At 40.2% G+C, this 25,087-nt stretch overlaps 1 protein-coding gene across 4 annotated transcripts in view; it reads left to right on the forward strand.

Moving 5' to 3' along the window:
* Positions 1-25,087, forward strand: part of PRELID2 (PRELI domain containing 2) — a 181,527-nt gene that overhangs the window by 47,683 nt on the left and 108,757 nt on the right. For all 4 annotated transcript variants that reach the window (XR_011246413.1, XM_060008615.1, XM_060008613.1 and 1 more), the window contains one exon: positions 4,697-4,802. Coding sequence is in view for 3 of the 4 variants with exons in the window: in XM_060008615.1 (XP_059864598.1) it covers positions 4,697-4,802 (106 nt within the window). In the remaining variant the exon portion in view is untranslated. The remainder of the gene's footprint in view (positions 1-4,696; positions 4,803-25,087) is intronic.

Here is a 25,087-nt window from a genome sequence, read left to right on the forward strand (position 1 = left end):
ATTGTGTTGTTCATTGTTGCTTGTTTCATCTTTAGTTCTTCTAGGTCCTTGTTAAATGTTTCTTGCATTTTGTCTATTCTATTTACAAGATTTTGGATCATCTTTACTATTATTATTCTGAATTCTTTTTCAGGTAGACTTCCTATTTCCTCTTCATTTGTTAGGTCTGGTGGGGTTTTATCTTGCTCCTTCATCTGATGTGTGTTTTTCTGTCTTCTCATTTTGCTTATCTTACTGTGTTTGTCGTCTCCTTTTTTCAGGCTGCAGGTTCATAGTTCCCGTTGTTTTTTGTGTCTGTCCCCAATGGCTAAAGTTGGTTCAGTGGGTTGTGTAGGCTTTCTGGTGGAGGGGACTAGTGCTTGTGTTTTGGTGGATGAGGCTGGATCTTGTCTTTCTGGTGGGCAGGTCCATGTCTGGTGGTGTGTTTTGGGGTGTCTATGGACTTATTATGATTTTAGACAGCCTCTCTGCTAATGGGTGGGGTTGTGTTCCTGTCTTGCTAGTTGTTTGGCATAGGGTGTCCAGCACTGTGGCTTGCTGGTCGTTGAGTGAAGCTGGTTGTTGGTGTTGAGATGCAGATCTCTGGGAGATTTTCACCATTTGATATTACGTGGAGTTGGCTGGTCTCTTGTGGACCAGTGTTCTGAAGTTGGCTCTCGAACCTCAGAGGCAGAGCACTGACTCCTAGCTGCAGCACCAAGAGCCTTTCATCCACATGTCTCAGAATAAAAGGGAGATAAAGTAGAAAGAAAGAAAGAAAGAAAGAAAGAGGATAAAACAAAATAAAATAACGTAAGGTAAAATAAAATAAAGTTTTTAAAATAAAAGATAATTATTAAGAAAAGTTTTTTAAAAAGTAAAAAAAAAACAAAAGAAAAATGGGCAGAAAAAACCCTAGGACAAATGTTGAAAGCAAAGCTGTACAGACAAAATCTCACACAGAAGCATATACATACACACTCTCAAAAAGAGGAAAAGGGGAAAAAATAGTAAATCTTGCTCTCACAGTTCACCTCCTCAATTTGGGATGATTCATTGTCTATTCAGGAATTCCACAGATGCAGGGTACATCAAGATGATTGTGAAGATTTAATCCGCTGCTCCTGAGGCTGTTGGGAGAGATTTCCCTTTCTCTTCTTTGATTGTACAGCTCACAGGGGCTCAGCCTTGGATTTGGCCCTGCCTCTGCGTGTAGGTTGCCAGAGGGCATCTGTTCTTCGCTCAGACAGGACGGGGTTAAAGGGGCTCCAGCTCACTCAGGCCAGGTGGAGGGAGGGATATGGAGTGCGGGGCGAGCCTGCGGCGGCAGAGGCAAGTGTGACATTGCACCAGCCTGAGGTGCACCGTGCGTTCTCCCAGGGAAGTTGTCCCTGGATCCTGGGACCCTGGCAGTGGCGGGCTGCACAGGCTCCCCGGAAGGGGGTGTGGATAGTGACCTGTGCTCACACACAGGCTTCTTGGTGGCGGCAGCAGCAGCCTTAGCGTCTCATGCTTGTCTCTGGGGTCTGCGCTGTTAGCTGCAGCTTGCACCCGTCTCTGAACCTCCTTTAAGCAGTGCTCTGAACACCCTCTCCTCGCCCACCAGGAAACAAAGAGCTCAGCTTCATTGTTGAAGGATAGTTTTAACAAATACAGTATTCTTGGTTTACAGTGGTTTTTTTTCTTTAGCACTTTGAATATATCATATCAATTTTTTGTGAACTACTAAGTTTCTCCTGAGAAATCGCTGAAAATTTTATGTGGGCTCCCTTGTATGTGACAAGTTGCTTTTTTTCTTGCTGCTTTCAAGATTCTCTCTCATTGTCTGCGACTTGATGATTTGATTATAAAAGTCTTGATGTGGGTCTCTTTAGGATTTATCCTCTTTGGCATCATTGAGCTTCTTGAATTTGGATGTCCATTTTCTTCCTCAAATTTGGGAAGTTTTCTGCCATTATTTCTTCAAATAGGCTTTTTGCTTCTTTCTTTCTCTCCTCTCCTTCTGGCACTCCCGTTATGTGCACATTGACCACTTCATGATGTCCTGTAAGTCCATTAGGCCATCTTAACTTTTCTTCATTCTTTTTTCTTTTTCATTTTTCATTCTCCTCTGACTCAGTAATTTTAAATGACTTGTCTTCAAGTTCACTGATTCTTTCTGCTGCTTGATCAGATCTGGTGTTTAACCCTTCTAGTGAATTTTTCAGTTTTTATATTTTATTCTTCCGTTCCTGGATTACTGTTTTTTGTTTTTTTTTCTTAAAATTAGTTTCTTTCTCTTTGTTGATATTCTTATTTTGTTCATGCCTCATTTTCCTGATTTCATTTAGTTGTCTACCTCTGTTCTCTTTTAACTCATTGACCATCTTTCATGTGGTTATTTTGAATTCTTTGTCAGGTAATTAATAGATTTCTATTTCTTTAGGATTGGTTTCCAGAGATTTATCTTGTTATTTTGGTTGGGGCTTGTTTCCTTGTTTCTTTTTTTACTTTGTGATCTTTTGTTGAGACTTGGGCATTTGAAAAGACAGCCACCTCTCCCAACCTCTGCAGACTGGCTTTGTGCAGGGGAAGACCTTCACCCATCAGCCTGGGTAGAGATTTTGGGGGGGGGGGTGGCCCTCATGTCTTTTGTGAGGATGTTTCTCTTTGGGGCTTGTGTGTGTAATTTTCCAGTTAGAAGGTTTGCCCCTGTTATCAAGAGCTCATATTCTCTTGCTCCCCCTGGTGTCTGTTTGTGGTACTGCAGATTCTTTGGTGCTATAACAAGCCACCATGCTTGCTTTTGTTCTTAGCAGCCCCTAGACATCCAAAGTATGCTGCTGTTCCCTTCAGCCTTCTGAGTCAGGCAAGACAGAAACCAGTTCCTTGGACAGCCCACTGTAAAGTCAGAATGTTAGCTGTACATTCTGCTCGTTTCTTTCCTTTCAAGGAGAAGCCAGGAGACAGGGTTTTTTTCCTGATTGTGGTGCCCTGTGCTGGGTGGATGGGGACTGTGGCAGGTAAATGCAGCAAACATTTTTGTTCACTTCAGTGTGGCTCTGCTTGGCTTTGTACTCGCCTGGGGTGCTGCAGTCTCTTAGCTGGTTTATGCACTTCTCATAAAGGCAACTTGGCCCATAAGTTGGGGTCTCTGTGGGGGAATGAGGGCCTGGGGCTTCCTATCCTGCCATCTTTATGACATCACTCTCAAGTGCTATTCAAATCTTTGCTTTATGAAATGGAGATAATTAATATTGGTAGAACTTTTTTTATTTTTAATAAATGTATTTATTTATTTATTTATTTTTGGCTGTGTTGGGTCTTCGTTGCTGTGTGCGGGCTTTCTCTAGTTGCAGTGAGTGGGGGCTACTCTTCATTGTGGTGCACTGGCTTCTCATTGCGGTGGCTTCTCTTGTTATGGAGCATGGGCTCTAGGCTCATGGGCTTCTGTAGTTGTGGCACACGGGCTTCAGTAGTTGTGGCTCGCGGGCTCTAGAGCGCAGGCTCAGTAGTTGTGGCACACAGGCTTAGTTGCTCCATGGCATGTGGGATCTTCCCGGACCAGGGCTCAAACCCGTGTCCCCTTCACTGGCAGGCAGATTCTTAACCACTGTGCCACCAGGGAAGTCCCAATATTGGTAGAACTTTAAATAGGTTAGTGGCACATATAATCTGTCTCACCTCCTTTTCTAATCAAAGATTAAAGAAGTCATTCCAGGCTTCTTTCCTGTCTCTGTCTGTCTATCTCTCTTTAGTAATGGTGGCTAACATATAATAAGTTCCTTACTTTGTGTCAGGAACTGTTCATGTTCCTGTTGTATGTATTAATTCATTTACTTCTGACACTAGTTGTAAAAGGAAGATACTATAATTATTCCCAATTTTCATGGGAAGAAACTGAGTTAAGAGAATCTAAGTAATTTACCTGAGGTCATACAGCTGATTATTGTCTCATACTCAATTTTAACAAGACATTTTGTAGCATGGAATGAGAAATATATATATATAAATACATATATATATATATATATACACATATTAGAATAAGTTAAATTTATTTATTTTGGGACAGGTAGAGATTTTTAAAGTTTGTTGACTGTCCTGACTATTACAGTTTGATCATTGAATTATTTGTTAGGTATAAATAAAAATTCTGTGTTCTGCAGTTTTTATAATCAGCATAATGTACCCATGTGTTTTCTCTTCTTTCCAGCTTTGAGATGTAAGTGACATGTAATATTGTGTGAGTTTAAGATGTACAGTGTAATGATTTGATATATGTATATATTGTAAAATAATTATTACAATAAGGTTATTTAACACATCCGTTACCTCACATAGTTACAGTTTGTGTGTGTGGTGAGAACTTTTAAAATCTACTTTCTTAGCAACTTGAAATGAATAGCCTTTAATTTGAGTATAATACGTTGCTTATATTATATAAACTGGAAGTCTCCTTTTGATAAAATCTTTGTTGTAATAGGCAATTAATAAATTATTATGGATATTATTTTGTGTTGATTATAAGTGGTAATAATGCTGTTGGAAATCCCTATAATTTAAATATTCAAATATAGAATGACACCAAAGGTGACACCAATGACACCAAACGTGTGTGTGTGTGTGTGTGTGTGTGTGTGTGTGTATGTATTTTTTTTTTTCTTTTTAATTTTTATTGGAGTATAGTTGCTTTACAATGTTGTGTTACAAAGATGTATATTTTTGTTTTTTGCAGGACAGAGTTCATTCAAAAAGGCAGGATTTCAATCACAGGGGCTGGTTTTCTCAACTGCGTTTTGGAAACTTTTGCCAGCACATTTTTAAGACAGGGTGCCCAGAAGGTAAGCTTCTTTTCACTTTGAACCAACATTAATTTTAAGAAACCATGGAGATTCCCACTGGGTTCTTGAACAAGGCTCATGAACAGACAAAACAAGAAAAATATACAATTAATAAATATATGCAAAGATAATTACCCTCACTTATTATTACATAAATCCAAATCAAAGTAAAACTGAAGTGCCATTTGTGGCTCATTAAGTTAAAAACATGCCGATGAAGAATATGTGACAATATGGGAATACGTATAGTCTAATAAAGAGAAATAATCAGAATGAATAATTATATTTACTGTATATACAATGTGATGACAGCTATTTAGTAAAAAAGATACTAATAGCTAATATTTACGGAGTGCTTACCATGTGCTACTCACTAAAAAGAATATTTAATCATCAATTCATTTAATGCTCGCAAACCTTGGAAATAGCTGTTATTGTTGTCCTGATATTCTGGACAAAGAAGACACAGAGCTCTGGAGCTGCTGATTGCCTTTTATTGTGGTTTTCAAGCTCTATACTTGTGGGAGCTTAGGCTTCCATGAATGTTATTCAGAGGCCACCTTGAAGTTCTAAGGTCCTGTGTTAACCCTGTGTTTTAAGTAGTGCTATTCTTTTTTTCATTTGTTTTATATAGTATTACATAAGAGACTCATATATCCTGTTTTCTCGCCTAGGAAAGTCCATTTCTTACGCACCTTTATATGCCTATTGTAGGTGTTCCAAAATATTTTAAAATTATTTTATTAGTATTTGTTTTATTTATTATATTTAAAAATTATTTGTCATTATTATTGTTATTAATTATGTTGGTGAACATAATCACTTATTTCCAGGGTTTACTCAGGTATGATGCATGTTACCTAGTTTTGTTTTGTGGGATAGGCTTAATGGCTGGTCTAAAGAACTATCATTATGACCTTAGATTTTATGGGTAATAGACCTTGGTTCTCGTTTTACAGATCTAGGTTCAAGAATGAACCTCGACCACAGTGTGTTAATCTGGGAGGCTGAGGGTGATGGATGAATATTTGGTACTGTACTGTACTCCATAGACATACTGTCTAGATTGATGATGTGTTCCTGACCCTGGTGAGCACATCGCCAGGCTGGCCCTGCCTGTGTAAGCCTGGGCTTGAAGTGGATAGTTGAGCTTCTGCAAGGTCTGATGTGACTGTCACCTACTCCGACATTATTGCGGGTTTACCCTGCTATCTTGCAAAATATGCATTTGTAAACAGCCCCATCTTCTGCAAAATTGCACTCTAAAAATAATAGTGCTGAGGAGAAGATAACTTTGGTTCTATGTCCCTGACTGAGTTGACTTCTTGGACATTGTTTGTTTGTTTATTTATTTATTTATGGGTGCACCGCGTGGCTTGCAGGATCCTAGTACCCCAACCAGGGATTGAACTGTAATCTTTGCAGTGGACGTCAGAGTCCTAACCACTGGACCACCAGGGAATTCCCAGGGACATTGTTTAGATTAAAAGTGGCAAAGTTTTTCTGTAAAGAGCCAGATAGTAAATTTGTTAGACTTTGTGGGCCAATAGACAAAATCAAGATACTGTGTGGGTGCTTTGTAACAAGAGAGAACCAAATGTGCACACATTTTTTATTGACAAAATTAAAATTATAATAATAGTAATTGAGTATAGTTTTTACAATAAAAGTCTACTAAGCATATAATTCTTAAAAGAATGGAATTCTTTTTTGGGGGGAGATAACATTTACCTGAGTTGGGGTTAAAAATTAGTATTCCCTACCATCAAATTGGTTGCCAATGTTCATTTGTAAAAACCATTGTTATCTTGTGGACCATACAAACACAGGTGGTGGCTGGATTTGGCCTGTGGGCTATAGTTTGGCAGCCCACAGATAAATAAATATTTAGATAAATAAATATTGTTTGTTTGATCCGAGTGGGTCTCTGTTTGACCTGCCCATCATTCTGAACCTTTTAGTGACTTTTAATCACACAGTGATCGTGTACATTCTGATTCTGTGAGATACATAAAGAGACATTATTATTCCCATTTTATTGGTGAGAAATGTCTTGAAGAGGTAAGTGCACCCAGTCTGTAGGTGGCTGCTTGCCCAGAGTCCTTCCTCTTGCAGATATATTTTGAGTACCCGCTTTGTGGGAGGCACTGTGTTGAGTGTGGGCTAAATGGATTTACTCAAGGTCACAGGACTGGCAAAGGGTGGAGACTGGACTCACACCCCCATCTTTTATCACTTACTGTGCCACTCTCTGTTCAAGATGTGTTCAGGTGAACGAAGCAGAATGCTAGCCAACTCAGCATCGTGTTGTGCTTTAGATGGTCTTAACAGTAGTACTAGGCTCTTGATGACAGAGTGACAGTTTCATTCATCTTACACCCAGTCTCCCCAACCATAGTACCTAGGACAGTGCTCAGTACATAACGTGGACATGAGTAAAAAGGAAATAGAATGCACAGCAAGGTCCACAGCTGGTTTCTGGTGACTTATCTGGAAATCATCAAGTGACTAAATTTTTAAAGTGAGTAATCCAGTGACTCCTCTGAATTCCCACTTATTTATGCTCAGAAGGAAGAATATATTTTTCCTGCTAGCTTTTGCCTTTTCTGACTTTACTTTTTTTTTTTTTTAAAGAGGCTTAGTTTAATTAGTTAGCTTTTCAATTTTAGGAGCCACTCATGCTTAAGTATCTTTTATCTTTTACCCAAGTGGTGATGTTTTCCGGTATCAGCCTGACTTCCTGATAAACCTTCACAGCTGAGCCTGATTAAGTGGTTTCTGTAGAAGTCATCATTAGAGTGTTTTAGGTGACTTTATTTTCAGTTTAGAACTTTATCCCTGAGGCTCTTTAGTGGGGACGTTACCAGATTGATCGTTGGACCATAGCTCAGCAGAAGCCCCCTGCCTCGGTGGTGGCGAAGGTTCTTTTTCCATTTGGATTCAGACAGCCAATAATGAAACGATGCTGTGACTGAAACAGCACAAATTTTATTCAATGGCCAGAGACTGGAGAAGCAGGAAATTAGTTCGCAAATCAACTTCTGGGGGTGGGGAGTTGATCAAGGCGAGATTTTTAAAGGCAGGGTTAATGGTGGTGGTGGGTACGTATGCATTGGTTTTCTGGGAAAAGGCAGGATTCTTCCTGCAACTGGGTGCCACTTCTTTTTCTTCCTTCTGTGGTCCGGTACTTCCTGTCATGGCACTGGTAGGTGTGTCATTCAGCATGATATTGTTATCATGAGCATATAATGAGGCTCAGGGTCTGCTGGAGGTCAGGTCTTCCACCTTCTTGGATTTGACTCGTTCTAACCGATTCTGGTGGCCTCTTGTTTTTCTGTTCTGGCGGTTTCCTGTAAGACAATATAACACTTCCCTTCCTTCCAGGAAGAGGGCAGGTTAGAGCTTGAGGCTAATAGTCATGGTAACAGTGGTGAAGGTGGGAGCTGTTTTTTTTCCCAGAAAAAGAAAAACTAGGTGCTCACTAAGTACATATATATATCTGTGTGTATAAATTAAAACCTAGTTCTAGATGTGGACCCCCAAGGTGAGATTGAAACTGTGCAACCCAGACTGGGACTTGAACCCACGGTCATTTTTTTTTTTTTGATATATGCATTCTACTTTAATGATTTTAATTGTGCCCTATGTGACCATGGGAGAGAAGGAGATTAATCTTGAGATGTTATGGAATGCCTTCTTATTTATTTATTTTTTTAACATCTTTATTGGAGTATAATTGCTTTACAATGGTGTGTTAGTTTCTGCTGTATAACAAAGTGAATCAGTTATACATATACATATATCCCCATATCTCCTCCCTCTTGCATCTCCCTCCCACCCTCCCTAGTCCACCCCTCTAGGTGGTCACAAAGCACTGAGCTGATCTCCCTGTGCTATGTGGCTGCTTCCCACTAGCTATCTGTTTTACATTTGGTAGTATATATATGTCCATGCCACCCTCTTACTTCTTCCCAGCTTACCCTTCCCCCTCCCCATGTCCTCAAGTCCATTCTCTACGTCTGCATCTTTATTCTTGTCCTGTCCCTAGGTTCGTCATACCCTTTTTTTTTTTTTTTAGATTCCATATATATGTGTTAGCATACGGTATTTGTTTTTCTCTTTGTGACTTACTCTGTATGACAGACTCTAGGTCTATCCACCTCACTACAGATAACTCAATTTCGTTTCTTTTTATGGCTGAGTAATATTCCATAGTATATATGTGCCACATCTTTATCCATTCATTTGTCGATGGACACTTAGGTTGCTTCCATGTCCTGGCTATTGTAAATAGAGCTGCAATGAACGTTGAACCCACGGCCTTTTAATTGAGATCGCACACCTGGTCTCAGGACTTAATGAAACTCAGGTTCTTGATTCTTGTCACAGAAAGAATTCAGTGAGAGACAAAGTGATAGGTAAGAAGTGGATTTATTTGAGAGAAACGCACTCCACAGACAGAGTGTGGGCCGTCTTAGAAGGTGAGAGGGACCAGGGTACGGGGGTTGTCAGTGTTTATAGGGGTGGATAATTTCATAGGCTAATGAGTGGTAGGAGTATTTCAGCTGTTATGGGGAAGGAGTGGGGAATTGGACCATGGCCCACTTTTTGACCTTTTATGGTTGGCCTTGGAACTGTCATGGCGCCTGTGGGTTTGTCATTTAACGTGCTGATGTGTTACAGTGAGCGTATCCTGAGGCTCAAGGTCTACTGGAAGTCGAATCTTCTGCCATCTTGGACCTAGTTAGTTCTCACCAGTTTTTGTAATGTCCTATGGCTGTCTTTCTTTTAAAGGTTGTGCCCTGCCCCCTTCCCTCCTGTTTCAGGATCACTTCTGATTTTGTTCCTCTGGGGGCTTGTTCAACTGCTTTTCTCTTTTCCCTTTACCACTTTGAGGTGACTTGCAATTCGGGGGCCTTTCTGACACAAAACGTTGCTACTATGAACAAAGGTGAATAAATATCTGTTTAAATCTCTGCTTTCAGTTCTTTGCTGGATTATATGGTAATTCTGTGTTTAATTTTTCAAGGAAACTTCCTGAAAGTTTCTTTTAGAGATAGCTGTCTATCTTTGTCCATGACAGCAATGGACAGTGTCATTACTGTGTATTTTTCTCATACTGTGGACAAGTAGTATGCTAGTTGTCAAATACATATTTTGCCATATACATACAGATACATATGCCTCCAGGTAAGCAAGCACTCAAAAAACTGACTAAGGAAACAGAGGAAGATCTGAAGGAAAATAGGGATTGGTGGAAATCTGGGAAACATGTAAGGCTTCATACACATTTCTGCAGCCTAGGGGAATGGCCAGCAACTGTGAAGCAGAGCTGGTTGTAACCCACGCCAGCCAAATCTAACCTCAGGGATCCTCAGAACAGGAAACAGAGATCAGGATATTACCTGGGGCAGACATGGCTCTGCAGGTGCTCCCCAATTCTGGGAAGGCAACCCTCAGGCCAGTGTTGCTTAGTCTTTTTTCCATTATCACCCCCTGACTAAGGATCCTTTGTAGACTTTTTTCCTAATTGTCCCCCCCACCCAATGTTAATACTGATATCCTATAGTATTATCCTATAATTATGATAAATATCCTAATTATCTGTTTATACACTGTATTATATCTTTGCTATATACATAAAAAGTGCAAGATATTTTTCACTTCCATGAACAAATTGTCATCTGGTTTCAGTATTGTCCCCACTGAGAAAGCGTGCTTTATACTGCATTGGGTGTAACTGTCTTTTGTAGTTTTTGTCTCCATCTCTCCAAATCAAAACAAAACAATCACCAGTTCATCCCCCACTCCCCTACCACCCCCCAAATTCCAAACAAAAATCAAAAGAACTATTTGGTGAACTCCCATGTGGTTCTTGTAAATCCCACATTTTACTTTTCTGGGAGAGGTGCAGGAGATAATATGGGTGATAACAGTCTTGTCATGCAAGAGTTCTTTTTTTAGTCCAGTTGTCTGAGTACTTCGGGATGACTACAAATGCTGCGGAAATGCAGGGCCTTCATTATGCACTCACACAGAGATATTTTTTTTTAAGTTTATGAAATACATTTTCAACGTGTGATAAAATAATTTGTTATTTCAGCCACTCTCCTGGCAAGGCCCCGTTATTGGTTCCATCATTATTCTTATCGTGTTGATTGGGAGGCTGAAGCAGAAAGAGATTGAATTCAACAGCATGTGAAATATTTGTCACTGAAACAATGTGGGCAAGTCAAACAACTTGTGCATCTTTTTAAAGAAGGTCTGGCCTAGACATGTTATGGCTAAAGAGATCTGAATATGCTGCTTCCTTAGGGTGTGTGCTTATTTGAGCCTTATGAAATCCATTTTAATAGTGGAAGATAATTCTTTGAGACAGAAGATACTGTTCTTGTATATATACTAGTATATATATATGTATACCAGTGTACATATATGTATGTTGTGTGTGTGTATATATACTGTATGCATGTATGTGGCTATATGGATATATACACCCATACACACTATATGCTATATGTATATAGTATAGTATATTCAGGTACTATATATGTAGTCCAAATGGGCATTGGAAGAATCTGTTGCATCATTTTTTTAAACTAACTGTATTAGTTATCTGTTGCTGTGTAACAGACTACCTCAACACTCCACAGCTTGCAGCAGCACACGTTCATTGTCTCTCAGTTTCTGTGGGTCAGGAGTCTGGCATGGCTTAGTTGGGTGCTCAGCCTTCTGGTTGCACAAGGATGTAGTCAAGTTGTTGGCTGGGGCTGCGATCTCATCTGAAGGCTCAATGGAGAGGATTCAGTTCCAAACGCTCACGTGGTTGCTGGTAGGATTCTGCCGGCCTCCCTTGGTCCCTTGCCATGTGGGCCTTTCTATACAGCATCTCACAACCTGGCAGCAAACAAGAGGGAGGACAAGAGGGTGCAAGGAAGGCAAAAGCCATAGTTTTTTTGTTTCCTAATCACAGCAGTGACATCCCTTTATTTTCTGTGTTCTGTTCATGAGGAGCAAGTCACCAGGTGTAGCCCACAGTCAAGGGAAGGGTTTACACAAGGGCATAAATACCAAGAGGTCAGGAACACTAGGAGCAGTGTCGGAGTTGCCTGTCGTACTGACCTAAGCAGATGGGTATATGCCAGGTTGTATGTACAGCTGTTAACGTCTTTTTGGTACCTATTGGGAATGGTGAGGGTCAGCTGCACCCTCATAACCTCACTACCAGCTTATGAAAAAGTTCTGCAACACACACAGATGCTTTGTTAATCATTTACAAGGAGACCCAAAGTAGCTTCCTGTTCTGTAAGTTTGCTTACATCTCCGTCCTTCTGGGTGCTTCGTTCTCTGCAGGCAGAGCTGATGATATTCCAAAGGCAAGATTCAGCTATTTTACAGGTAGCATCAGGTAGCCAGGATCTTCTGTCCAGTGTCTGGCTACAGGACTATTTAGTCATAAACTGTGGGTGCCTTCCCTAAAGTTGGCAGGTGAAGGCATTGCTAACAGTCTTAAATCCTCATTGCAAGGACGAGTGTCACTCTAGAATTTTGAGCTAATCCCCATATCTCAAGTTCTACTAATTGAGGTAATGAGAGTCCATTTCTAATATCCATTATGCTAGTTAGCAAGCCAGTGGAAATTCACTATTTTAACATTACTTATGCTAATCATCAAAGCCTCTGGTGGTTGCTGATGAAGATAACTGGGGTTTCTGTAGAGTGAAGATTGCTGATTAGAATGCTCATAGCCACCGCCTGGAGTGTGAAGCCTACATTAGGGCAACTTACTACCTGGTGTGTAACTCGAGCTAACACATGCACCATAACATCATGCTGCACATGCTGACATACTTTGAAGCAAATTATAGACATCCTATTAATCGTTTTCCACATGCCAACTCCTGAACTAAAAGCCTAGTATGTTCTGCCTTTAGAAAGATTATTCGGTGTGAAACGAGGTTTTGCCTGTGTGCTTAACAAACGTGAAGCTTTAGAGAAGTGCCCCTTGGTACATGATCTGGTTTTCTTATTTCCCAGATGTCACGTCTCACATCTTGGACCCTCAAATCTCTCACCTCTAAAATGGAGTGATAATAATCTTTCACAGGGTTATTTTAAGGGTTATGTGAGGGCATATATATGAAATATGCCTGGCACATAGAAAAACTTAAATAATCACTAGTATTAAGAGAAATTCTCTAATAAGAAATATATATATATATATATATATATATATATATATATTTTTTTTTTTTTTTTTTTTTTTGCTGTACGTGGGCCTCTCACCACTGTGGCCTCTCCCGTTGCAGAGCACAGGCTCCAGACACGCAGGCTCAGCGGCCATGGCTCACGGGCCCAGCCGCTCCGCGACATGTGGGACCCTCCCGGACGGGGTCACAAACCCGCATCCCCTGCATCGGCAGGCGGACCCTCAACCACTGCGCCACCAGGGAAGCCCCAGAAGTATATTTTTTAAGTAAATAGGCTTTTAAATATTTATCCAAACAAAAATTTTACATAGCAGCAGTATGGGTAAGGTTTCGTTTCTTTAAAAATTATTTTTCTAATCATTTTTAGGTCCATAATTTTATTACTTGTTGTATCTACATTTAACATTTTGATATAGATCCTTCCATATGTCCTTGTGTATGTTTGCATATGTATGTATATGTTTTTTTTTTTGAATAACAAAATTGGAATTGTTCTGTTTATTTAGCCCGACCTTGTCATTTATGGACATACTGTGAACATTTTTCTGTGCCATTACACATTCCTTGAAAACATGATTTTTGATGCTTTCATAATATTCCACTGGCATGATGGCTCTTATTGTTGTTTTCTATTTTTTTCACTATTATAGATAATATTATAGTAAATCCATGAATGTAAATATTTGTGTATATTTCTGATCACTTCCTAGGCTAACAAGTGTGCACATTTTAAAGACCTTTGATGTGTAACGCCAATTTGCTTCCAGAAGAATTCTGCCCATTTGTAGCTTCCACCACCAGCTGGCTCTGGGTATTATCAGCTTTCTTGCTGTATGACTTGAATGAATCACAGCCTCTTAGGAACTTGCATTTGTCACTAGGAAAGCAGGGCTAATTAGTCCATCCTCATGGGATTGTTGTGAAGAAGAAATGAAGTTGTTAGCTCCAGTCTTCTGATTCTTACTCCAAAGACAGTGAAAGTTAATGCTTCTGTCGTTAACTAGTTGTGTGACCTCAGTCCTCCTCCAAGGTTTTAATTGTGTTACCTTGGGCTAGTTGCCCTGAACTGCTCAATTCCTTATCTATGAATTGACTATATAGTGTCCACATAGGCATCGCAGTCACAACCCTAAAAAGAGTGGACATTTCAAAACCCAGTAATAATTCCAAGGTAGAGGAAAAGAGCAAATAAAACTGTTATTCAAAAGAATAAACTCACAAAGATGACATAAGAACACTAGTGTAGGGGCTTCCCTGGTGGCGCAGTGGTTGAGAGTCCGCCTGCCGATGCAGGGGACACGGCTTCGTGCCCCGGTCCGGGAAGATCCCACATGCCGCGGAGCGGCTGGGCCCGTGAGCCATGGCTGCTGAGCCTGTGCGTCCGGAGCCTGTGCTCCGCAACGGGAGAGGCCACAACAGTGAGAGGCCCGCGTACCGCAAAGGAAAAAAAAAAAAAGAACACTAGTGTAATGTTCTGCTGACTATATATTAGAGACTTCTGTTTCCTGCTTGATTATGTGAATTCTTTCAAGATTCTTTTCATTACTTGAATCACTTGAAGAACTGATGAAATATGTTCTGTCCCTCTTATTTCCCAGCTTTCAATTTAAATCTGTTGATAATACTTTTTAATCCCACTCTTGAGTGCTCAAATAGATTGATTTACTTGATGTTTATTCATTAGATGCCATGAGAATATTACCAGGATTCTGATTTTTAACAACTTGTTTCTAGATCAGTTAAGTGATAGTAGCTGCTCTCTTTTTGCATATCCATCGCTCCCCATCAACTCATCTCAGCCTGCTCTTATCTCTAGAGTTTTTAGTCCTGAGAAATACAACCTTTGCAGTGAAAACATCTTAGTGAAAATGAGTATTCTGCAACTGATAACAGTTTTTGTTCCTTCCACGAAGTTTAAATCCATGCCTTTACCTTGACTGTGAGACTCAGGAATCCAAAACCACTCAATGGCTCATTTGAATTCATCATGGTTGTGATAGAATACTCAGCGGTAAAGCTTCTGGGAATCCCTTAAGTCAGCCAGCTGAAATTCTGGGGTATTATCTTCTATGAAACTAGATGAAACCTGGGAAGTTAAGCTCTTTCCCGAAATGATAGAAAGTGGTTTCCTGAGCTTGAGATGAGTCTCTGTCATTATTTGCATAGTGATCAGAAGCCACGTCCCTGCACAGTGGACTGTGCAGCACGGGGGCCAGGAATCAGGAAATCTGAGCTCTGGCCCTCCCTTGGCTGCACTCTCCAGGCCAAGGTGCTTGGACTAGTTATTCTCAACTTCGCTATCATTTTTTGTAAAATCAGGGATTGCACTAGGAGGTCATTTTCAATTCTGACACTGTGTGATTTTTTTTTCTTTTTTCCGAAACCACCCTGCTTTCCCCCAATGGGTAAATACCAAGGTTTTTAACTGTGATTAAAAATCTTCCAACAAACAAAAGCCCAGAACCAGGTGGCTTCACAGGCGAATTCTATCAAACATTTAGAGAAGAGCTAACACCTATTCTTCTCAGATTCTTCCAAAATATAGCAGAGGGAGGAACACTCCCAACTCATTCTATGAGGCCACCATCACCCTGACACTAAAACCAGACAAAGATGTCACAAACAAAGAAAACTACAGGCCAATATCACTGATGAATATAGGTGCAGAAATCCTCAACAGAATACTAGCAAACAGAATCCAACAGCGCATTAAAAGGATCATACACCAGGATGAAGTGGAGTTTATCCCAGGAATGCAAGGATTCTTCAATATACGCAAATCAATTAATGTGATACACCATATTAACAAACTGAAGGATAAAACCCATATGATAATCTCAGTAGGTGCAGAAAAAGCTTTAGACAGAATTCAACACTGATTTATGATAAAAACTCTCCAGAAAGTAGGCATAGAGGGAACTTACCTCAACATAATAAAGGCCATATATGACGAAGCCACAGCCAACATCATTCTCAATGGTGAAAAACTGAAACCATTTCCACTAAGATCAGGAACAAGACAAGGATGCCCGCTCTCACCGCTGTTATTCAACACAGTTTTGGAAGTTTTAGTGACAGCAATCAGAGAAGAAAAAGAAATAAAAGGAATCCAAATCGGAAAAGAAGCAAAACTGTCACTATTTGCAGATGACAGGATACTATACATAGAGAATCCTAAAGATGCTACCAGAAAACTAGTAGAGCTAATCAATGAATTTGGTAAAGTTGCAAGATACAAAATTAATGCACAGAAATCTCTTGCATTCCTATACACTAATGATGGCAAATCTGAAAGAGAAATTAAGGAAACACTCCCATTTACCACTGCAACAAAAAGAATAAAATACCTAGGAATAAACCTACCTAAGGAGACAAAAGACCTGTATGCAGAAAACTATAAGACACTGATGAAAGAAATTAAAGATGATACAAACAGATGGAGAGATACACCATGTTCTTGGATTGGAAGAATCAACATTGTGAAAGTGACTCTACTACCCAAAGCAATCTACAGATTCAGTGCAATCCCTATCAAATTACCAATGGCATTTTTCACAGAACTAGAACAAAACATTTCACAATTTGTATGGAAACACAAAAGACCCCGAATAGCCGAAGCAATCTTGAGAAATAAAAATGGAGCTGGAGGAATCAGGCTCCTGGACTACAAAGCTACAGTAATCAAGACAGCATGGTACTGGCACACAAACAGAAATATAGATCAATGGAACAGGATAGAAAGCCCAGAGATAAACCCATGCATATATGGTCACCTTATCTTTGATAAAGGGGGCAAGAGTATACAATGGAGAAAAGACAGTGTCTTCAATAAATGGTGCTGGGAATACTGGACAGCTACATGTAAAAGAATGAAAGTAGAACACTCCCTAACACCATACACAAACTCAAAATGGATTAAAGACCAAAATATAAGGCCAGACACTATAAAACTCTTAGAGGAAAATGTAGGCAGAACACTCTAGGACATAAATCACAGCAAGATCCTTTTTGACCCACCTCCTAGAGAAAAGGAAATAAAAACAAAAATAAACAAATGAGACCTAATGAAACTTAAAAGCTTTTGTACAGCAAAGGAAACCATAACTAAGACAAAAAGACAACCCTCAGAAGAGGAGAAAATATTTGCAAATGAAACAACAGACAAAGGATTAATCTCCAAAATATACAAACAGCTCATGGAGCTCAATATCAAAAAAACAAACAATCCAGTTAAAAAATGGGCAGGAGACCTAAATGGACATTTCACTGAGGAAGACATACAGATGGCCAAGATGCTCATGAAAAGATGCTCAACATCACTAATTATTAGAGAAATGCAAATCAAAACTACAATGAGGTATCACCTCACACCGATCAGAATGCCGTTATCAAAATAGCTAGAAACAATAAATGCTGGAATGGGTGTGATGTAAAGGGAACCCTCCTATACTGTTGGTGGGAATGTAAATTGATACAACCACTATGGAAATCAGTATGGAGGTTCCTTAAAAAACTAAAAGTAGAACTACCATATGACCCAGCAATCCCACTACTGGGCATATACCCTGAGAAAACCATAATTCAAAAAGAGACATGTACCACAATGTTCATGGCAGCGCTATTTACGATAGCCAGGACATGGAACCAACCCAAATGTCCGTCGACAGATGAATGGATAAAGAAGATGTGGCACATATATACAATGGAATATTACTCAGCCATAAAAAGAAATGAAATTGAGTTATTTGTAGTGAGGTGGATGGACCTAGAGTCTGTCATACAGAGTGAAGAAAGTCAGAAAGAGAAAAACAAATACCATATGCTAATGCAAGTATATGGAACCAAAAAAAAAAAAAAAAAAGGTACTGATGAACCTAGTTGCAGGGCAGGGATAAAGAGGTAGACATAGAGAATGGACTTGATGGCATGGGGTGGGATGGTGAAGCTGGGGCGAAGTGAGAGTAGCATCGACGTACATGCACTACCGAATGTAAAATAGTTGGCTGGTGGGAAGCAGCCGCATAGCACAGGGAGATCTGCTCTGTGCTTTGCGATGACCTAGAGGGGTGGGATAGGGAGGATGGGAGGGAGGCTCAAGAGGGAGGGGATGTGGGGACATGTGTATGTATATGGCTGATTCACTTTGTTATACAGCAGAAACTAACAGCATTGTAAAGCAATTATACTCCGAAAAAGATGTTAAAAAATATTTTTAAATTTGTCTGACAAAGTCTTGAAGTCTGCATAAAAATTCAGGAGTTGAAGCTAAGTATGGATCGAAGACCATCAGAGATAATTCACGTAACAAGTAGATGGTCAAGGGTTGAGGTGCTGGTAACAAAATATTTAAAAATAAGACACACACTTTTACATTTTTTTTTTTTGCCATGCCACGCAGCTTGTGGGATCTTAGTTCCCCAACCAGGTATTGAACCTGGGCCCTTGGCAGTGAAAGCGCTAAGTCCTAACCACTGAACCGCCAGGGAATTCCCAGACATGTGCTTTTAAAAAATACTAATTAGCAAGAGAGGGTAGTAAGCACGTGGTACTGATGTTCCAATTTCATTTTAAAATCCTATGCACGTGAGCTGAATACACCGCATATTACAAAGATTTGTAAATCTCTTAAATGTCTGAGTATTGGTGCCTGGTAATAGATACGTTGGCCTGTTTTCAGTCCATGTCTTCTGTAAATGCAGACTCTTCTGGAAAGTTTGGAGAAAGCCAGTTACAGTAATAATAGTTGTAGCTATAATTTATTGAGTGCTTACCAGGAGCCAGGCCCTGATGAGGAAGTGGAGGCACACGGAGGTTAAATTACCTGCACGGTGTCATCAGCCAGTGTACAGAGCTTAGTACACATACGACTTTGAAGTAGACACTCCAAGTGTACAGTATTGTACTTGCTTTGCTGTTGCTTGTTTACGCTCACAGCCGACTGGAATCTTTGGAAATTTGGGAGCTATGTTCTCCTCACTGTTCTGGATGGAATTTCCAACCAGTCCGTTACTTTTCTGAGCCCATTCTTGTACTCTGCTGTGCTAAATTCAGAGACAATGAGAAAATAGAAATTTGTGGCCACCATAAATCTTCACGTACCTCATGTAAACCTAAGGCGGACACAGAATTGAAAACTGAAACAGCTCTGGCTGGGCTGCATTGAAATAGCAGAAAGATAGGGGCTGCATCCACAGCTTGTGTGGACTAAGAGTGTTTTAGTCACAGATCTTTGGTGGATCAAATCTGTTGTAGGATCGGGCTTGGATTCAGCTAGGCTCTTGGCGCAAAATTAAGGCTGTTAGTTTGACCAACAAGGCCAGGGATTAATACAGAATTCTGGGCAGAGCAACGTGAATTGCAAAGCTAAATTAATTTCTTGAAGGTACATCTAATAGTTAAACTTCAGTTGTGTGCTTACGCCCTGGAGCATGCTAATGAAATGCCCCTTGAGCTCTCCGAGGTGTCCAGCTGTTCCTCTTGGTCATTCTCACCCCTTCTGTCAGTGGTCATTTCTTATTCTGTATCCCCAGTCTATGGTAGAACTTCATCTCTTGCTGAAGGACCCCTTGGTGTGCCCACACTGTGTGGGACTAGGGGCACCAGGTAGAGCCCCAAGCAGATGGTGGGGAGGACGCTGGGGTGTCTGCCTGTTAAGGAGAAAAGAAGCCTTGTATTTCATGAACCCAGATTTGTTGGAGTGATATTTCTTGTCACTTTCAATATCCTCAGAATTCCATTTGCTGCCTGGGATTTGACCCCTTATTCTTTGTCTAGCTTGCTTTCTTAGATTCTGGCTAAACTATTTTTTTCTGAATTTCCTTGGTAAAGGAAAATGGTGGGTTTTTGAGAGTTGAGTTGTTGATACCCAGTTTAAGAAGAATTTAAAGGCTATAATTAAAAATTTTCTTGATCACTGGCCTTTGGTGAGGATATAGCTTTTGTTACTTTTAAAGACATTGATGTTTGTTAAAGTCCACTAGTTTTTCTACTCTTTGCACTTCTTGATATGTTTGAAATATTTCGTAATTTAAACAATTGCCGCACTCCCCCCAAAAAAGACTTGTTCCGTTTTTAAGCAGAATTAAAAAAAAAACATTTTATATAAAATGTTTTTGAGTAGGTATTACCTGCACGTAAATGTTTTAAAATATATTTGCAGCAGAGCCATTTATGTTCTTTTGCTCTCGCGCTCTCTGAAAGCAGCGTACCCTGTACTGACCTGCTATGTGACCTTGGGCAAGCCGTTTAATTTTCTGAGTCTCACTGTTGCCATCTGTAAAATGAGGATAATACAGGAACCCATTTCAGAGAGTACTTGCGAGGAGTGAATGAGTTACATACATAAAATGCTTAGGAGCCGACTTGGCATATAGTAAATGATCAGTTGTTACTGTTTTTTAAAATATTTATTTATTTGGCTGTGCCGGGTCTTAGTTGCGGCATGCGGGATCTAGTTCCCTGCCTGGGGATCCAACCCAGGCCCCCTGCATTGGGAGAGAGGAGTCTTACCCACTGGACCACCAGGGAAGTCCCAGTTGTTACTATTATTTAAAAAGAAAAATGCAAGGAAATTATAGGCACAAACTTAATTTTTTCATTATGACATGATAGACAAATGTTTAGCGGTTATAATGAGGCTGTTTTGGAGTCAACCCAACCTGATTTTAAATCTCCGTCCCCTCTCTGATAGGGTATATACGAACTTAAGATAAAAAGAGAATTATCTGGGCACCCATTGGATTTGTTTATTGTCTAGGCATCAGTTGAATTTACTTACTCTGTTAGAGACAATTCATTGATTAAATGTACAAGCATGCTGCTAACCATTTTCTCTCTCAGAATAGGGAAGAAACAAGGGGAAATTATGACTGAGCTTAAATCTGATGAATAGTGAAAAAAATGGCTAATAAAGGGAATTGATAGGAACCTTGTTGTTTTTTTTGTTTGGTAGTATAAGAGTTGGTACAAGACTTGGTACTAGGACCCTTTGGTGCCAGGCGCCGAGCCAGTGCTGCTTCAATGTAAGGAAGATCGTCTTACAATTAGGCCTGAGACAGAGGGAATAAGGAGTATAAAGCATCCCATCCGTGGAGGTTTCTAAGCAAGATCACAATTGTCAGAAATGTCATGGGTGGATGTGGCACTGCATGGGAGGCTGGCTTTGATGTTTAAAAAAATTACTGATAATTATACCCAACAGATACACATGAACAAGCCATATTTTGCATGAAGTCTAAGTCAGAAAAACTGAAATTATATACAAGTCACATTTAAAAAAACTAAAAATGGAAATAGACTTATTGAGTCACACTGGAGGGTGGGAGACCAGTGACTAAATGCCTTTTAGCCAACAAAAGGTTCGTGTCAGATCAGGGTTTATATGCAAATTGGCAATAGGGAAATGGCTTTGTCATCTTCCATTGTGATATTTGATCCCAGGACAACTCCTGGGCCACTTTCATTTCTTTGCTGAGAGTTTCCTATCTGGACTAGATAATATAATGTGCTTTCCAATTTTTAGATTTTATTATTTTGGAATATATTCTTTTCCTTTACAAACTGTGAGATTAAATGTTCTCCTTAAGGAGAGAGGAAGCTTTATAATGTGAAGCAAAGACATCTAAATTACTGTATCAGTTTAATGTTCTGCAGTTACACCTAAAGATTTTGAGTTACTTATCAAAATAAAAGTGAATCTTACTCAATAGTTTATTAGCCCCTGTGGGAAAATTATATTGAAGTCATACAGTCTGTTAGGATATTCCTACTTGAAAAGCATTATATTTAAAATAATTTGTAGATGCGATTAAATATTGATTTGTATATTAAGAATCATGCCATTTAGTTTGGGCATAGGGCTGAAATACCTGCTTTATGTATCAGGCTTTTTGAACATAATCAATAGGGAAGGGAAGGAAAGCCCTTGCTGTGTACCCAGCATCATACTAGGTGTCTTCACACATGCAATCTCATTAAAACCCTACAGCCCCCAGTGTTGTAAGATCCTGGATCCTGGATTCTTAATCCAGATTGCCTTGGGTCAAATCAAGGCTCTACCTCTTGGTTATTATGTGATTTTGGTCCAGATGCTTAATTTCTCTGAGCCTTGGGTCTCATCCAAAAGAAGAAAATACTCTCTAAGGCAGATAGGAGGGTAAAATAAGCCAGTGCAGATGAAGTACTCAGCACAGTTCCTGGCACACAGTATGTGCCAGTACATTTGAACCCCTGTTGTTTGGTGTTATCCTAGTTTTATAGATGAGAAATCCTAAATATAAAAGAATTGGACAGCATCAGATTAAAGGATACTTTATTGTGGCAAAGAATCTTCTCCTGGAGAAGCATTGAGCAGTGTTTCTCTCTCTTTTTTTTTTTTTTTTTTTTGCGGTACGTGGGCCTCTTACTGTTGTGGCCTCTCCCGTTGCAGTGCACAGGCTCCGGACGCGCAGGCCCAGCGGCCATGGCTCACGGGCCCAGCCGCTCTGCGGCATGTGGGATCTTCCCGGACCGGGGCACGAACCCGTGTCCCCTGCATCGGCAGGCGGACTCTCAACCACTGTGCCACCAGGGGAGCCCCTCTCTTATCTTTTGGTGAGAAAACTGAATGCGGATTCCTCCCTTCTTCCCTCCCTGCGGTTGAAGTGGGCTAGAGGCAGATCAGACAGAGCTTTATGTTTTAAGAGCAGTGGAACACTGTTGAAGGGTTGAAGCAGGGAAGCGACATTTTCTTTTTTCTACCATTTATTCATACTGTTATGATTCTACATAAAGTAAATGAAAAGATTCCGAGAAAGTTTTATGTAAATGAACTTAATAAAAAAAGTTTAGATTCAAGAGGGAAGTGAGATTTTTAAAGTAAACTCGATGTGTACCTTTTTATCAAAAGGTGAGTGGTTTTATAATGCACACTTCAGCATCTGAGATTATGTCACTTTCTAACTCCTCTCGGCTAATCAGGATTCTTCAGGACTCATTTTAAGTCCCTGCTTTGCTGTCAGTTCTTTCCGCAGGATTCCCTTCCTTTTATCTTTCATTCTTTATTCTTTCCTTGTTTGGTTTTTTCTCGTTTCCTATGGCAGCCCCTGTTATCCTGACCTTTCACCACACTTTCTAGGATGCCAACTACTGGGCAGATTGCACTATAATTCCAAAATTCACACTCATCAGCCTGGCATTCAAAAGTATCAGTGGGTCCGTCTTATGATTCATCAACATTGAGCATGTATTTTGTGCCAGATTCTGCACCAGACAATAAGGATTCAAACGTAAGTAACTTTTGTTCCCTGTTTTTGAGCACCTTACCATCTAGTGTGGTAGACTTGTAAGCTGATGATTGATGGGTTGACTGATTGATTCATTTGTTCATTCAGTAGACATTTACTGCATGCCTTCTGTGTACTGGGCATTGTTTTCCTAGGGGTTACATCTTGAACAAGACAGACGAGGCCCCTAGCCTTATGGGATTTGAATTCTAGTGGGATTAGATGATCACGAAAGAGATTTAGATGAACAACCATTTACTGAGTGTTTACCAGAGGCTAGGTACTGTGGTAACCAGATCAGACATTATTTTGACAAATTCTTAGCACAAACCCATGTTACTATATTATCTCCATTCAAAGATGAGGCAGTTGAAGGTTGGAGAATTTAAGTAAAGTGCCCAAGGTTTCACAGCTAGCTTGGACTCAACCCTAAAACCTTTTCAGAGTGTTGTTGCATAATTACAGGGCTATTTGTGAGATGTTTTATGTGCTGTTGTCTCTTCCAGGAAAGAGCAGAACTAAGGTGGGAGGAAGAGTATGTGTGAGCAGGTGGGGAGTTTGCAGGGGAGTGGAAACATTGGAAGTGTAATAGTCTCATCTCCTGCTGCATCCAGTCCGCTTAACTGCACATGGACTGATGTTCCCACCCCCATGCCTTTTGTTAATCCCTCTGCTTGGACCTTCCCCTCACTCTGTACGTCACACTCATAACCAGGCTTGGGTCTTATACAAACCATTCACCTTCTAGCAGCTTCTGCAGGTCCTCCGTTCACGCAAGATCAGTCTCTACTTCCCTTCTTCCATTGACCTTTTTTTTGTTTTCCCAAGTGTGGTAATGTTTCTCAGAGGCTGTGTTGTTTTTCAGTTATTTTGCATTCCTCTAATTCCTCCCAAGAGACCGATGATGCCCTCTTGAGTAGAAACATCAAGTCTTATATGCATCTCATTCCTCACAGCAGCAGTGCAGTCTTTTACACACAATGGGCATGGATACTGTTTCCGGTACTTATTCCAAAGCCATGATCCAAAAGAAATCTTGTTTTCAGTGGCGGGAGGAGAGGTCTTCCAGTGCGTAATCTGCTTATCACAGTACCTAGCTTCTGGTAAACACTCAGTACACAAACAGTTGTTCTTCATCTAATTATGGCCAATCTTTTATCATTGTGATAACTAACTGAGCAATTCTCTTTTGTTAAGAGCTCCCTATATATGTGTCTTTTGAGAAGTGCTTTAGAATTTTGTAATTTTTTTTTTTTTTTTTGGCTGTGCCGCACAGCTTGTGGGATCTTAGTTCCGCAACCAGGGATCGAACCCAGGCCCCTGGCAGTGGAAGCACAGAGTCCTAACCACTGGATGGCCAGGGAACTCCCCAAGAACTTTGTAATTTTTATAACGTCTAATATTACCCTCTTCTCCTCTGCTTGGACCTTCCCCTCACTCTGTATGTCACACTCATAACCAGGCTTGGGTCTTATTCAAACCATTCATCTTCTAGCAGCTTCTGCAGGTCCTCCCTTCATGCAGCCCTCTTTGGGGACTCATAGGTAAATCAGAGCTTCTTAAGGAAGCATCAGTTGGATAACAGAATAAAGATAGCATCTGGATCTAGCCACATTTAGTTCCAACTTATTCTGCCTTCTCTTCAGGCAAGCTTTTCGTTTTCTGTAATAATCAGCTATTTTTCAGATACTTCTGGAGTGGGGAATTGGTGAAGTGTTTTGAATCTGAAAGACGTGACTCTGGGACTCCTCTGTGGGAACGTGTCTGGCCAGCACAGCCCTGGTATTAGGGAAATGAGCCTGAGAGGGCTCCC

The sequence above is a fragment of the Delphinus delphis genome, chromosome 3 (assembly GCF_949987515.2).
Source record: "Delphinus delphis chromosome 3, mDelDel1.2, whole genome shotgun sequence".
Classification (NCBI taxonomy): Eukaryota; Metazoa; Chordata; class Mammalia; order Artiodactyla; family Delphinidae; genus Delphinus; species Delphinus delphis.